The sequence below is a fragment of the Salmo salar genome, chromosome 18 (genome assembly GCF_965601325.2).
Source record: "Salmo salar chromosome 18, fSalSal1, whole genome shotgun sequence".
Lineage (NCBI taxonomy): Eukaryota > Metazoa > Chordata > Actinopteri > Salmoniformes > Salmonidae > Salmo > Salmo salar.
The window spans coordinates 29,717,605-29,734,021 of NC_138308.1; the positions used below are offsets into that span (position 1 = coordinate 29,717,605).

General features: G+C 44.0%; 1 protein-coding gene across 4 annotated transcripts in view; it reads left to right on the forward strand.

The window, feature by feature from the left end:
- LOC106577203 (voltage-gated delayed rectifier potassium channel KCNH1) overlaps window positions 1–16,417 on the forward strand; it is a 98,427-nt gene that overhangs the window by 31,079 nt on the left and 50,931 nt on the right. For 2 of the 4 annotated variants that reach the window (XM_082964872.1, XM_082964874.1), the window contains 2 exons: window positions 13,892–14,103; window positions 15,759–16,011. In XM_082964872.1, coding sequence (XP_082820998.1) covers window positions 13,892–14,103; window positions 15,759–16,011 — 465 coding nt within the window. The remainder of the gene's footprint in view (window positions 1–13,891; window positions 14,104–15,758; window positions 16,012–16,417) is intronic. The other 2 variants (XM_082964873.1, XM_014155101.3) reach the window with 1 other exon arrangement.

The following is a 16,417-nucleotide window of genomic DNA, read 5'->3' on the forward strand; positions in this document are numbered from 1 at the left end:
AAGCACCCCTAGTAACATGGCTCCAGGTGTTACCTCCCATCCTGTCCAAGCACCCCTAGTAACATGGCTCCAGGTGTTACCTCCCATCCTGTCCAAGCACCCCTAGTAACATGGCTCCAGGTTTCACGTTCCATCCTGTCCAAGCACCCCTAGTAACATGTCTCCAGGTGTTACCTCCCATCCTGTCCAGGCACCCCTAGTAACATGTCTCCAGGTGTTACCTCCCATCCTGTCCAAGCACCCCTAGTAACATGTCTCCAGGTGTTACCTCCCATCCTGTCCAAGCACCCCTAGTAACATGGCTCCAGGTGTTACCTCCCATCCTGTCCAAGCACCCCTAGTAACATGGCTCCAGGTTTCACGTTCCATCCTGTCCAAGCACCCCTAGTAACATGTCTCCAGGTGTTACCTCCCATCCTGTCCAGGCACCCCTAGTAACATGTCTCCAGGTGTTACCTCCCATCCTGTCCAAGCACCCCTAGTAACATGTCTCCAGGTGTTACCTCCCATCCTGTCCAAGCACCCCTAGTAACATGTCTCCAGGTGTTACCTTCCATCCTGTCCAAGCACCCCTAGTAACATGGCTCCAGGTGTTACCTTCCATCCTGTCCAAGCACCCCTAGTAACATGTCTCCAGGTGTTACCTTCCATCCTGTCCAAACACCCCTAGTAACATGGCTCCAGGTTTCACGTTCCATCCTGTCCAGGCACCCCTAGTAACATGTCTCCAGGTGTTACCTCCCATCCTGTCCAAGCACCCCTAGTAACATGGCTCCAGGTGTTACCTCCCATCCTGTCCAAGCACCCCGAGTAACATGGGTCCAGGTGTTACCTCCCATCCTGTCCAGGCACCCCCAGTAACATGGCTCCAGGTGTTACCTCCCATCCTGTCCAGGCACCCCCAGTAACATGGGTCCAGGTGTTACCTCCCATCCTGTCCAGGCACCCCCAGTAACATGGCTCCAGGTGTTACCTCCCATCCTGTCCAGGCACCCCCAGTAACATGGCTCCAGGTGTTACCTCCCATCCTGTCCAGGCACCCCTAGTAACATGGCTCCAGGTGTTACCTTCCATCCTGTCCAAACACCCCTAGTAACATGGCTCCAGGTTTCACGTTCCATCCTGTCCAGGCACCCCTAGTAACATGTCTCCAGGTGTTACCTCCCATCCTGTCCAAGCACCCCTAGTAACATGGCTCCAGGTGTTACCTCCCATCCTGTCCAAGCACCCCGAGTAACATGGGTCCAGGTGTTACCTCCCATCCTGTCCAGGCACCCCCAGTAACATGGCTCCAGGTGTTACCTCCCATCCTGTCCAGGCACCCCCAGTAACATGGGTCCAGGTGTTACCTCCCATCCTGTCCAGGCACCCCCAGTAACATGGCTCCAGGTGTTACCTCCCATCCTGTCCAGGCACCCCCAGTAACATGGCTCCAGGTGTTACCTCCCATCCTGTCCAGGCACCCCTAGTAACATGGCTCCAGGTTTCACGTTCCATCCTGTCCAGGCACCCCTAGTAACATGGCTCCAGGTGTTACCTCCCATCCTGTCCAAGCACCCCTAGTAACATGTCTCCAGGTGTTACCTCCCATCCTGTCCAAGCACCCCTAGTAACATGGCTCCAGGTGTTACCTCCCATCCTGTCCAGGCACCCCTAGTAACATGTCTCCAGGTGTTACCTCCCATCCTGTCCAAGCACCCCTAGTAACATGGCTCCAGGTGTTACCTCCCATCCTGTCCAAGCACCCCTAGTAACATGTCTCCAGGTGTTACCTTCCATCCTGTCCAAGCACCCCTAGTAACATGGCTCCAGGTGTTACCTCCCATCCTGCCCAAGCACCCCTAGTAACATGGCTCCAGGTGTTACCTCCCCTCCTGTCCAGGCACCCCTATTAACATAGCTCCAGGTGTCACCTTCCGTCCTGTCCAGAGAGAGAGAGCGGAAGAGCGAGAAACTATTTGAGGTTTTTAATTTCCACTTTGAAATTTCAGACTTGATTTTCCCTTACGAAAAATGTATCCTGCCGTAGCAAACTGGGACAAATGAAGATCCTACATCTGTATCTGTCCACTAAGAAGTTAGTGAGTCTACAGTAGAGAGGAGAGAGATAGAGCTCTAGTCTACAGTGGAGAGGAGAGAGATAGCGCTCTAGTCTATAGTGGAGAGGAGAGAGAGAGAGCTCTAGTCTACAGTAGAGAGGAGAGAGATAGCGCTCTAGTCTACAGTGGAGAGGAGAGAGAGAGCTCTAGTCTACAGTGGAGAGGAGAGAGAGAGCTCTAGTCTACAGTAGAGAGGAGAGAGAGAGCTCTAGTCTACAGTAGAGAGGAGAGAGAGCTCTAGTCTACAGTAGAGAGGAGAGAGAGAGCTCTAGTCTACAGTAGAGAGGAGAGAGAGAGCTCTAGTCTACAGTAGAGAGGAGAGAGAGAGAGCTCTAGTCTACAGTAGAGAGGAGAGAGAGAGCTCTAGTCTACAGTAGAGAGGAGAGAGAGCTCTAGTCTACAGTAAAGAGGAGAGAGAGAGCTCTAGTCTACAGTAGAGAGGAGCACTGGAGTCACATTGACCTGTGAATTATCTGATCTTCATCTTCAAAGGCAGCAGTGACAACTTAATGATATAATATTCTGTCACATATGCTTCACATTGCAGACAGCATGCAGGACATTTTTTTTAATCTTTATTTATGCAGGGAAGTCCCATTGAGCCCTGCTTCAAATCCTCTGTCAGAATACTATTTTATAGCAAATTAACGGACAAAGGATTTTTAAAGTTGCCGTGGGGACTTTTTCACTAAGAATGGCTCAACACTTTGTTTGACAATAAGGTTTATCGCACCAATATGAGCCAATTTCATATTTGTGCAATGAATGATAGGGATGGCGTGGACACGATTTTACAGTAACAGTTTTGCTTTGGAAAGCTACATTGGGTAAGACTATGAATACCCTCTTCATACTGCATTCTAGGCACATTTGTGTGTGTGTGTGTGTGTGTGTGTGTGTGTGTGTGTGTGTGTGTGTGTGTGTGTGTGTGTGTGTGTGTGTGTGTGTGTGTGTGTGTGTGTGTGTGTGTGTGTGTGTGTGTGTGTGTGTGTGTGTGAATGCAAGCACTGTAGGGGGGATTGGGGTAAGTTGAGCCATTCTTTGCATTCAGCATCACTCCATCAAGGGAAATGTAGTATTCTTTCTAACAAAGATATCTCCATATATTTCCAGATGTTGTGTATTCCAGGAAATAATCAGAATGTATGTAAACATTACAGTTTTGAAAACATAGCTTGTCCCCCAAAAAAGTGGGGTCTTGGCACAACGTACCCTAGGTATGGTGTAAGTTGAGCCGCGGGACAGGGTTAGTTAAGCTACCTACATGTTTCTGTACTGAATGAAATATTACCACTACTTTTTTAAAACCATGCATATCATTATTTTCCAAACATAATTCATCACATGCATATTTTAACACAGGCTTTACACCTAACAAACACTGTGTACACTTTTAACATAGGTCAGGCACTGTGGTTACCTCATATCCCAGCGATAATGCCTTGTATTACTCCTGGGAAGAAGACACTTCAGTTTGCTCAACTTGCCATTGGCTCAACAATAAACAAAGAAAAATATATCCCTTTTTCTCCCCAATTTTGTGATATCCAATTGGATATTCGTTTTGTCCCATCGCTGCAACTCCCGTATGGACTCGGGAGAGGCGAAGGTCGAGAGCCGTGCGTTCTCCGAAACACGACCCTGCCATGCTTCTTGACACACTGCTCGCTTAACCCGGAAATCAGCCGCACCAATGTATTGAAGGAAACACCGTACACCTGGCGACCGTGTCAGCGTGCATTGCACCCGGGCCCACCACAGGAGTCGCTAGAGTGCGATGGGACAAGGACAACCCGGCCGGCCAAACCCTTCCCTAACCCGGACGACGCTGGGCCAATTGTGTGCCACCTCATGGGTCTCCCGGTCACGGCCAGCTGCAAAACAGCCTGGGATCGAACCAGGATCTGTAGTGACGCAGCTAGCACTGCAATGCAGTGCCTTAGACCGCTGCGCCACTCGGGAGGCCCCCAAAGCAAACATTTTGACTATATTAGCCCACACAGCTACAAAGATGCACTTTCTTGCTAGGTTTAGGAGCTCATGTTGAAACCTATAGAGACCCTATCTGATGTGTCGAACAATCTTTAAATTATCTACTTTGGTTTGATACAAGCATCATGAAACCTCAAACAATAAATTCATTTAACTTGGACTCCATGAAATGATGAACTCTTCCTAAATATTTGGTCAAAATATACATTTTGTATGGTTTCCTAGAAACAAGGGTGGCTGAACTTACCCCTTTGGCACAACTTACCCCACTCTCCCCTATACAATGTCCGTTTTTTTATATACATCATTAAGCAAAATGATCGTATTGCATATCTGCAGTATCCTATACATCAGTGTTTAGATATACTCCAGTCTACTGTGTTTCTGTCAGGAGATAAGTTATGTCTGCTGTCATAGATCATAGTGACAACACTTTATCACTACGCCCTGTGATGAAACTGATGCTTTTGCACACATACACAAATACACACACTTGGCAGATAGGTAAAATCAATACAAACCAGTGTAGCTGCACTCTAAAGTGCGGAGAGAAATTTTATTTAAACTGTGTTAACTGCTATCTTCTGCTACAATGATGGGAAACTCAATTTCAACATGGCACCCATTTCAGGCGATAATTTTGTTGTGGTCCCTCTGGCCCCAAATAGAGTACTTTGTCAAATACTGTTGGCATTGCAGAATGTTATAGGTGGTGTTTGGTTTGGAAAATAGGAGCATCAATGTCTCAAAGCTATCATCTTCCAGAAAATTGCCACAGCTATAATAAGCTGTTAAATTAGCTCAATTGTTCATTGTGCAATCATTACATTCATTTACATGGTGTAAAGAAAATATTTCTGCAGCTCTTCTTATGACAGCCTTATTACTCAGTGAGACACCCTTCACACTTTACTCAGAAGAAACAGGGTTTGGATTCCTATTTCTTTCGAAAGGAATAGGCATGAAATTCAAACAGATTTTTACACAGAAAACTGACCAAGCCCTCCATTTGCCCCTGTAGTAGAACCAATGAGTAAGGCATACGATTATTGTTATTTTGCAGAAAGCAGAGATTGGATCTAAAGCATAGAAAGTTTGTAGTGTGTAAGAGAGAGAGAGAGCTGACCTTTTTCAATCAGATGCAGTTCTATCAACCTAAGCAGTCTTGTTAAACCTTGTTAGTTCGCCATAGTCTTTCTGACAGCCCACAGAAAGGCTTCTCTGCTAAAGCTGCACAATAGCCTGTCGAAAAAGTAAACTCTTTGTATTATGAATCTGTAGAGCTAGAGTGGGGTCCCAAATTGTCGTCACCCTTGATGATGATGAGAAAAAATTACTGTATTAAATAAATCATTCAATAATAGTAGGTCAGAAATAGATTTTGTTTAACAAGTGATTTTCTGTTTTTAAAGATGGGGTCAAATTATTGACACCCCTTACGAAGATAACGGCACTGGGCCTTTTTCTAAAATGTTTTATGAGTTGGGAGATATCTTAGACCAATTCTCCATACAGAATCCTTCCAGATCCTCCTTCTGTGCTTATGGACTGCCCTCTTAAATTCAAACCACAGGTCATCAATGGGTTTCAAGTCCGGAGACTGATGTAGATTTTTATGGCCAATTAACCAATTATTTCTGGATTTTGATGTGTGCTTGGGGTTATTGTCTTGCTGGAAGATCCACTTGCGGCCAAGTTTCAGCTTCCTGGCAGAGGCAACTAGGTTTTTGGCAAAAATGTCCTGGTACTGGGTAAAGTTCATGATTCCGTTGAACTCAACACCGGCCTCAGGACCAGTGGAAGTAAAAATAGCCCCATAACATCAAAGATCCACCAACATATTTTACATTAGTTATGGGGATATTTTCTGCTCATGCGTTCTCATTTCGACACCAAACCCACCACTGGTGTGCGTGGCCAAAGAGCTCTATTTTCACGTCATCTAACAAATGTTAACACCTGTAGTTTACTGAGTGGCTTTGGTACTTGGATTGGAACTGGTGCTTTGGTCAGATGACATGAAAATAGAGCTCTGGGCTGTCAGATCAGAGTAAATAGGCATTTTAACATCATAGATTTAACCGGTGGTAACTTGTGGAATGGACACAGGCTGGAAGGTGGTTTTAACCAATCAGCATTAAGGATTTGACCCACCTGTTGTATAATGCTTAATAAATAAACACAGATTTCACGAGTATCTGTGCATTTTTCAGCAATTAAAGTGTAGCTATGCAGATTAAAATAATATTTAAGTTGTTGAAATTCTGCAGAATACTGTTACTGCATTCTTAAATGTTGATACATTAAATATTATAGTGGTGATCTATAAGCTAAAAGGGGAATGATCGGTTATTCTAAAAATTCCAAATGCTGGAACATGCGTATGACATTCACAGGTTGATTTATAAAGGCTGAAATATAAGGTGTTGTAATTCCGCAATATCCCCCCTCCAAAATAAAAACCTGGAGACATGTATTCATGTAGAATCCCTGATTCCAGTTATTGAAGACATCCACAGTGATTGGAGACCTTTTAGTTCAATGTTTTTCAACCTCCAGTCCGTAGACTGGTGCCAATCCCTCATAGTTAGCCAACACTGATTGAATTTAAAAGTAAGCCCTCAAAAAAGGAAGTACCACGTCTTGCCTGTCCCTGGTAGACAAAAAGGTTGAGAAACGTCACTTTAGACTGTGCATGTCACACCCTGACCATAGAGAGCTCTCGGGGTTCTCTATGGTGTTTTAGGTCAGTGTGTGACTGGGGGGTTTTCTAGGTATTGTGTTTCTATGTTGGTGTGTGTGTATGGTTCCCAATTGGAGGCAGCTGATAATCATTACCTCTAATTGGGGATCATACTTAGTGTGTTCCTTTTCCCACCTGCGTTGTGGGATAGTGTTTTGTATGTGTGCTTATGTGCGCTACGTATTTCACATCGTTATATCTTTGTTGTTTTCAGAAGTTTCACTATTATTAAAATGTGGAACTCTACTCATGCTGCGCCTTGGTACAATTATTTATATGACGATCGTGACAGAATATCCCACCATTACAGGACCAAGCAGCGTGCCCAGGTGGTGAAGGAGAGTTGGACATGGGAAGAGATACTGGGTGGATGCGAGACCCTTCCTTGGCGGGAGTCGCCGAGGAGTAAAGGAGGACAGCGACGACGCCGGGGTCCCCGGCCACAAACAACCCAAGGGCAACCCCAAGTTTTTTGGGGGGAAGGGGCGGTCGGCCGAGCCGAGGAGAGAGCCAGAGACCGTCTGGGAGTCGATGGAGCAGTTTGAGGAGGGATATCGGAGAGAGATGTTGGTTAGGTGTATTCTGCAGCACATGCGCCCTGAAGAGCGTGTCATCAGTCCGGTTCAACCTGTGCCGGCTCCACGCACCAGGCCTCCAGTGCACCTTCCCAGCCCTGTACGTCCTGTGCCGGCTCCCCGCACTCGCCCTGAGGAGCATGTCATCAGTCCGGTGCAACCTGTGCCGGCTCCACACACCAGGCCTCCAGTGCGCCTTCCCAGCCCGGTACATCCTGTGCCGGCTCCCCACACTCACCCTGAAGAACGTGTCATCAGTCCGGTGCAACCTGTGCCGGCTACACGCACCAGGCCTCCAGTGCGCCTTCCCAGCCCGGTACGCCCTGTGCTGGCTCCCCGCACTCGTCCATCAGTGTGTGTGTACAGCCCGGAACCTCCAGCGACGGTTCACAGTCCAGAGCTTCCAGTGACGGTCCACGGTGCGGAACTTCCTGCGCCGGTGCCATGGCCGGAGCCTTCCTCTGCGCCGGTTCGTAGTCCAGGCACGGCGTCCAGTCCCGCTCCATGGCCGGAGCCTTCCTCTGTGCCGGTGCCCAGTCCGGGCACGGCGTTCAGCCCGGCTCCATGGCCGGATCTGCGGTCTGAGTGGGTGCTGCGTCCCGCACCGGAGCCACGAACCGACGCTAGTTGCCCACCCTAACCCTCCCCATCTAGTTTCAGGTTTTGCGGTCGAAGTCCGCACCTTTGGGGGGGTACTGTCATGTCCTGTTTTATTTTGTTTGTGTCCTTATGTGCGCTACGTATTTCACATCGTTATATCTTTGTTGTTATGAGAAGTTTCACTATTAAAATGTGGAACTCTACTCATGCTGCGCCTTGGTCTAATTATTTATATGACGATCGTGACAGTGCAGGAGAAGGTTGAACTACCAAAGGTTGTAAAACTGAGTCGTTTGATGTCCATGTAGTGACCTAAAGGCTTGTCATGCAACATAGACCATGATACTGATAGACAGGCACGGTCAGAAGAGGTCTGTGTCTCTGTCACCACCTCTAAAGCTCTGTTTCCTGTTTCCTCTACGCGCACATGCACACACGCAAGCAAAACTGCCACCCTGTCACCAATGCCGCATAAACACTTCCTCACAAACTGCATGTTTGTCACTTTGTTTCTTGACTCTTCTTTTCTATGTTTGTCCTCAAAGATGCAGGATACCTCTGTCTTCCACTTCAGTGGATCTTTGATACATTTACAGATTAACAAGCTTTGATAACTTTACTTAAAATGTGTATCTCTGCTACTTACAATTACGTTGGCTGACACATTTTAACACGTTGCTGTTGTAATACTGGATCAATTCCTGAAGTCTGCCATCTGTTAACTTTAAGTTTTCTCCTTAAATGTGTAATATTGTTCTTTGTGAAGCTAACATTCCTGGACTCTTCCCAGCAAACTGGGAACATTAGCTAAGATTCCCATTTATATTATAGTTAGATAAAATGCTAACATTAGCATGGTAACATTTGATTTAGAATTTTTTTGTCTTCAATTAAATATCCTTGGAATGTTTTCCTTACATTCACTAAAATGTTAGGCACAACATCTGCATCTACCCGGACTATTTGCATTGTCGTCGTCCCCCACCCCCATTTATACGCTGCTGCTACTCTCTGTTTATTATCTATGCATAGTCACTTTCCCTCTACCTACACGTACATATTACCTCGACTAAACTGTGGTCACAGACATTGACTCGGTACCGGCACCCTCTGTATATAGCCTCTTTATTGATATTTTCTGTTACTTTTTATTTTTTACTTTAGTTTATTTAGTAAATTGACGCTTCAACTTTTAAAAAATGCATCCGACATAATTCCTACTTTGAGACGCTTGATATGGTACCCCCTGTCTTATTTGTCATGATCTGAAAAGCAAAAGTGATCTTAGATCGGCACTCATTCTTGAATACCGTGTAAATATAGGCCCGGAAGTATGCATTCGGAAAGTATTCAGACCCCTTGACTTTTTCCACATTTTGTTACATTAGACTTATTCTAAAATTGATTTAAATTACTTTTTTCTCTCATCAATCTACACACAATACCCCATTATGACAAAGCGAAAACAGGTTTTTCGAAATTTTTGCAAATGTATGAAAACACACTACGGTTCAAAAGTTTAGGGAAGGGAGTAGTACACAGTGTTGTACGAGATCTTCAGTTTCTTGGCAATTTCTTGCATGGAATAGCCTTCATTTCTCAGAACAAGAATAGACTGTCGAGTTTCAGAAGAAAGTTATTTGTTTCTGGCCACAAATGCTGATGCTTCAACTAGTCTAAAGAAGGACAGTTTTATTGCTTCTTTAATCAGAACAACCGTTTTCAGCTGTGCTAACATAATTGCAAAAGGGTTTTCTAATTAGCCTTTTAAAATGATAAACTTGGATTAGCTAACACAACGTACCATTGGAACACAGACATGACGGTTGCTGATAATGGGCCTCTGTACGCCTATGTACATATTCCATAAAAAAATCTGCCATTTCCAGCTATGATAGTCATTTACAACATTTAACAATGTCTACACTGTTTTTCTGATCAATTTGATGTTATTTTAATGGACAAAAAAGTGATTTTCTTTCAAAAACAAGGACATTTCTAAGTCTCTTTGCGATGAGACTCGAAATTGAGCTCAGGTGCATCCTATTTCCATTGATCATCCTTGATGTTTCTACAACCTGTGGTAAATTCAATGGATTGGACATGATTTGGAAAGGCACACGCCTGTCTATATAAGGTCCCACAGTTGACAGTGCATGTCAGAGCAAAAACCAAGCCATGACGTCGAAGGAATTGTCCGTAGAGCTCTGAGACAGGATTGTGTCAAAACACAGATCTGGGGAAGAGTACCAAAATATTTCTGCAGCATTGAAGGTCCCAAAGAACACAGGTCTCCATCATTCTTAAATGGAAGAAGTTTGGAACTACCAACACTTCCTAGAGCTGGCTGCCCGGCCAAGCTGAGCAATCGAGGGAGAAGTGCCTTGGTCAGGGAGGTGACACAGAACCCGATGGTCATTCTGACAGAGCTCCAGAGTTCCTTTGTGGAGATGGGAGAAACTTCCAGGAGGACAACAATCTCTGTACCATTGCACCAATCAGGCCTTTATTGTAGACTGGCCAGACGGAAGCCATTCCTCAGTAAAAGGCACCTGACAGCCCGCTTGGAGTTTGCCAAAAGGCACCTAAAGACTCTCAGACCATGATAAACCAAGATTCTTTGGTCTGATGAAATAAAGACTGGCCTGAATGCCAAGCGTCACGTCTGGAGCAAACCTGCCACCGTCCCTATGGTGAAGCATGGTGGTGGCAGCATCATACTGTGGGGATGCTTTTCAGAAGCAGGGACTGCGAGAGTAGTGAGGATTGAAGGAAAGATTAATGGTGCAAAGTACAGAGAGATCCTTGACGAAAACCTGCTCCAGAGCACTCGGGACCTCAGACTGGGGCGAAGGTTCACCTTCCAACAGGACAACGACCCTAAGCACACAGCCAAGATAAAAGCAGGAGTGGATTCGGGACAAGTCTGTGAATGTCCTTGAGTGGCCCAGCCAGAGCCCGGACTTGAACCCGATTTGAACATCTCTGGAGAGACCTGAAAATAACTGTGCAGCGATGCTCCCCATCCAACCTGACAGACCTTGAGGATCTGCAGAGAAGTATGGGAGAAACTCCCCAAATACAGGTGTGCCAAGCTTGTAGCGTCCTACCCAAGAAGACTTGAGGCTGTAATCTTTGCCAAAGGTGCTTCAACAAAGTACGGAGTAAAGGGTCTGAATACTTATGCAAACGTATTATTTCAGGGGGTTTTTTACTGAAAAAAAAGCAGATGTAAGAGCACTTCCCTGGTGGCAAAGAGGATAAAATACCTGGCTTGGGAACCAGACATTGCAGGTTCAAACCCCACATGTGCACTTTGTCAACATATGAAGAGTAAACCCTGTGTCCTAATATGTTCAAATGTCCTATTAATTAAATTAAAATGCCATGTGTCTCTATATCACCTTCAAATGTGAATTGCCATTTAAATCTGGAGATAAACATAATGGGGATGTATTCCAATCTGCTTTAAGGAGCTACCGCTGAGCATGTTGTGGTAATAATTTCAAGAACATTTTAAATGTAAGTATCTGAGGACAGGCAAGACAAGGTAAAATGCACTGGAGTGTATTCTTGGATGCAAAGGGAAGCCAGGATTCCCCAAGAAATGTACTAATGATTTTATGTTTTCGTCTCTGTGTTTAATTATTTTCCTTCAATTCGCAAGAGGGTGAATGTACCTCACCGGAGAAAGCATCCCTGTGAGAAAAACAGGGCCCCCCTGTATTTGTATCCCATCTATCTGATTCTGTCTGGTCAAAAATAGTATGACATTGTTGTCACCAGTAGCAAAGAAACATTGTAGAATCATCCACACAACTGGACAGTTTTTGTGTTTTGAGAACATATCTTTTGTGATGTCCCCACAATGTTGTCACCAGACTGTACCCACAACACAATGAAACAGTCTGGGAACCATTAAATAACAGGCTAAATGTGTTCTAGGTAGGGCTGTGGCGGTTATGACATTTTGTCTGGTTATTCTAATACAAAAGACTGGTATCATGGTTCAGGCAATTGACCGTTAATTAACACAAACACGTTTAGCATCTCCAGGCATACAAGAAGCTGATGCGCACCTTTTGGAACGTCTACATTTTAATAAAAGTATATTAAATAAATGTAATATATACCATCACAATAAATCCATTATACATTTTTTGTCATGTTTTAAGAAACATGATATGAAGAAAATGTATTTCAGAAGAACAGAATGAGTTGGCCTACTGTTAGTGATCCGGCTATGCTCCATACCATAGGCTGTAGACTTGTTCATTTAGCTGACAATATATTCTTAAGTCCCATGCAATTATTTTAGATAATTTCATAGTAATAAGAATATAATTGAACTGACCTGAATAAAATGGAAAGGATATTTTTCCCATTACGCAGCGTGTGTGCATATGAAGTGGCTATATCAAGCATAAAAGTGATCATTTAAAACGGGTATATGCTAGATTTAGAGTTATTTGGCTACTTTAGTTGTGAATGATACAATCCTTAGAAATCAAAACAAATATAAGACATTCCAAGGGCTGCATGGTATAACTATAGGCTATTGGTGATTTGAGAAAGTAGAAAAATAGCTTGCGCTCTGTTCCTTGCCCCAGGCTGCACAGCTGGGGCAAGGAACAGGTCATGTGGTCATGTTTTCACCCATCGGACTATTCTCAATTGGATCTTGTCTTTCGATTTAGAATGGACCATTATCAAATGGGCAGGAACAGGGACATACATATCATCTTTATGCAGTCGAATAGCGAATGGAGGCCACGTGAAATCTGTTACGGAACATCGATAGTAACATGTTTTCGCAACGAAACATTTCACTAAAACTGTTGACAGCCCGTCTGCCCGCTCGAAAAAAGGTATAAAGGAGAGAGCGGAGGAGCTGGAAACACATGGTGGTGAGATATTTTGAATAGGTAAAGGTACAGTAATGTGTCACCCAATGAATTATGAAAATATAAAAATGTTATTTTTACTAGGCTATTCAAAATCAAATGCACTTGTAGGATAACTGTAAGCCGCCATGCACAATCAAATAACCAACAGCATCGCCTTGGGGCTATACGTTGTCTCCCAGACTCATGGATTGACATTTTGGAGCGTAGCTTAAGGTAACCAGTCCATCCAGTATGCATAATAATACAGTCCACTCAAAGGCTAGACCAATTATTTACCAAATACATCTTAAATCAGTTTAGTTTATGTTTTCTGCTATGCGTAATATGCACTGTATAATGGCACAATCATTTTAAATGTTTTTTTTTTTTATCGGGTTTGGGCTCATAAACTTATGCGTAAACTATAATATGCATATGAGTGTTTTGAATGAATCATCACATTAGAAAGCACTGTCCTTTTTGTTGTGTTAGGCGTCGAAACATCCACAACAACCATGTTTTACACTGTTTCAACCTGCCGTTGAACTTCTTTCTTCAAATTGGTCACAGTGAGGTGAGTTTTAAAAGTAGGATAGGCCTACTGTTTGGATAAGTGTTTGATGTGATTTTCGATTGCATTTCCTTTGACGCTAGTGGTTAGAGGGACAATAGAGCCATAAGTACCAGGACATGATGACCTGATGGTTGTTATCAAATGAGGTACTACCAAAGCATGTCTAGCGTGCATAAAACGAGATTACCGTCACTCAACTGTCACGTGGAATTCTACAGTGGTCATGATTCAGCCCAGTTCTAGCTCTTGCAACATCAGGTGAATGTTTTATACAAAATTGACAGTTTTTGTGTTATGAGAACATTTGCCGTGACCAAACGAATGTTCTGGGAACTTTCACACAGCCTATTTTGGTTTGCTAGGTAATCTTCTCTAAATGTTCTCAATGTTTCTCCCTCGTCTTTCTTTTTCTTTTTTCACAGCCCTTCTTTACGCCACCATCTTCGGAAACGTCACCACCATCTTCCAGCAGATGTACGCCAACACCAACCGTTACCACGAGATGCTGAACAGCGTCCGTGACTTCCTCAAGCTCTACCAGGTGCCCAAGGGGCTGAGCGAGAGGGTCATGGATTACATCGCCTCCACCTGGTCCATGTCCCGGGGCATAGATACTGAAAAGGTATCTCAAACTGTAAGCCTGACATTCATTACCTTGGCTTGCATGCTGTCCCCCCGTGTTGGTTGGTTCTCCTGCATGGTAGCTTCCGCAGCTAGCTGGCCCCTTTGTATTGTGGTGATTGTGGCTCTGTGTTTCGATGTGCTTGACCAGTCCACTTGGGGTGGGGGTGTGGGGGAGGGTGTTGAGTGTTGGTGTTGAGTTAATGGATAATGCTCTGTAACTGTCATATTAACTGATTATTATTAGTCATGACAGCTGGTGTTAGTTTATGACAAGTGACTTTACCCTGTTATGACACAAACTTTGGTTGATTAGCAAACTGGTGGTATTTTGAACCAATGTGAAATTTGTTTTAAATTAATTAAATGCCTGAATGTGACATGGTTTTAAACCAATTATGAGCACAGTTTACCGGAAAAAAACAGTGAGGAAATCAATGTAAGAAATGTGTCTAATAAGTGAAACATTTGACCCAGCGTCGTCCAGGTTTTGCCGGGGTAGGCCGTCATTGTAAATAAGAATTTGTTCTTAACTGACTTGCCTAGTTAAATAAAGGTTAAAGAAAAATATAAAAAACAGTGTGTTGTCCTTTTGGGGCTGCCTGATAGCTGGGGTGAGTATGTGCAGTTCAGTACAGTTTTAAGGCACATTCCTATGTTGTATGCTTTGGGATTGCCTCAGTGACAGTAGAAAGCAACACGATGTAAGCTTCCAGGCACATTTCTCCCACAGCGTAGAGACAATGGATGAGCGAAGGTGGGTAAAATCCTTTAAGGATTCTCTGCTATCACACATGGACTCACCTCAGCCTCCCAGGTGTTTAACTGTGGCTGTTGCTGTGACAACAACAGTATCCCAGCCAGGCCTGTAGAGAGGAGGCTGGTTTGAGTGGTAGTTCTGGGTGATTCTTAGTATGTTCTGTTCACATACTTAACTAACCGTAACCCATACCACTAAGCTTAAAACATTGTTGGGGTTAGTCTGTACACTTATACTTCCTTTTTTTTTAAGACAGAAAAAGAAGATTAAAATAACAAGATTTTAACATTGATGTACTGTTGTATTTTCTGTGTCCCTCTAACTTGTACTTTTGCCCAATGAGCACCATTACTGTATGATGATGGTGGTTGTTGTTGATGCACTGCAAAAAAGATAATCTTAGCTAGATTTTTTTTATCTTGTATTGAGTTATAATGCTCTTAAAATTACTTTTTTCTTATCAAGATAAATGATCTTACCGCATTGGCTTGATAGAGGTGGAGTAAGATAATATTAATAGTGGGGTTTTTATCTTATTCCACCGTGTATCAAGTCTTTTTTAGGTTAAAATAAGACAAGTGATCTGTCAATGTGGTAAAATCATATATCTTGGTAAGATTTTTTTTTTTACATTTTAAGTGCATTATCACTCAATGCAAGATTAAAAGTCTAGCTAAGATTTCATTTTGTTGCTATTATTATAAGGATTAGCAATCTGTTTTTGGTTGGTTGCCTTGTTTCGACACCCTTAGAATATTTCACAATAAAGATTTTAAAGTAATATATCTAAACGCTATCATGGCTGCCAGTCAGAAACTACTGGGTCACCAAAGACCATGAGTTTGGAAGGTGATACAATTTGGCTATTTAACTCTTATCCCTCTCTCCCTCTCCTCTCCCCGTCTCAGGTATTGCAGATATGCCCTAAGGACATGAGGGCAGATATCTGCGTCCACCTGAACAGAAAAGTCTTCAAAGAACACCCTGCGTTCAGGTTGGCCAGTGACGGGTGCCTGCGTGCCCTGGCCATGGAGTTCCAGACTATCCACTGTGCCCCTGGCGACCTCATCTACCATGCCGGGGAGAGTGTGGACAGCCTCTGTTTCGTGGTGTCAGGATCCCTGGAGGTCATCCAAGATGATGAGGTGGTGGCTATCTTGGGTGAGTAGTTGTGTATTATACAGTATGACGATGTAGGATTACATGGTGGCCATCTTGGGTGCTTTGCTGCTGTCTATTGTATAGGATGGTTTGCGGCTATTTTGAGTGAGTTGCTGTCCATGGACCAGTGCTTGAGTTGAGCCGGTGCACATCGGTACCGTGGTGTTCATCAGTACCTTGTGTGAAAGGAGCTATAGTCTAATCCCAATGACAGTCCCTGTAGAGACATTACCATGGTGTTAATGTGGGAGTGGAGGGTGAAGGCTACACAGTTAAATGTTGAGTGGCTGTAAATCACACCTTGTTATTGATCTGAGTGATGGATTCTTTGTCATTTCTCGTATTGGTTGTTCTCCATGGTGTGTGTGTGTGTGCTGGCGGATGTGTGTGAGGGCATATACAGACC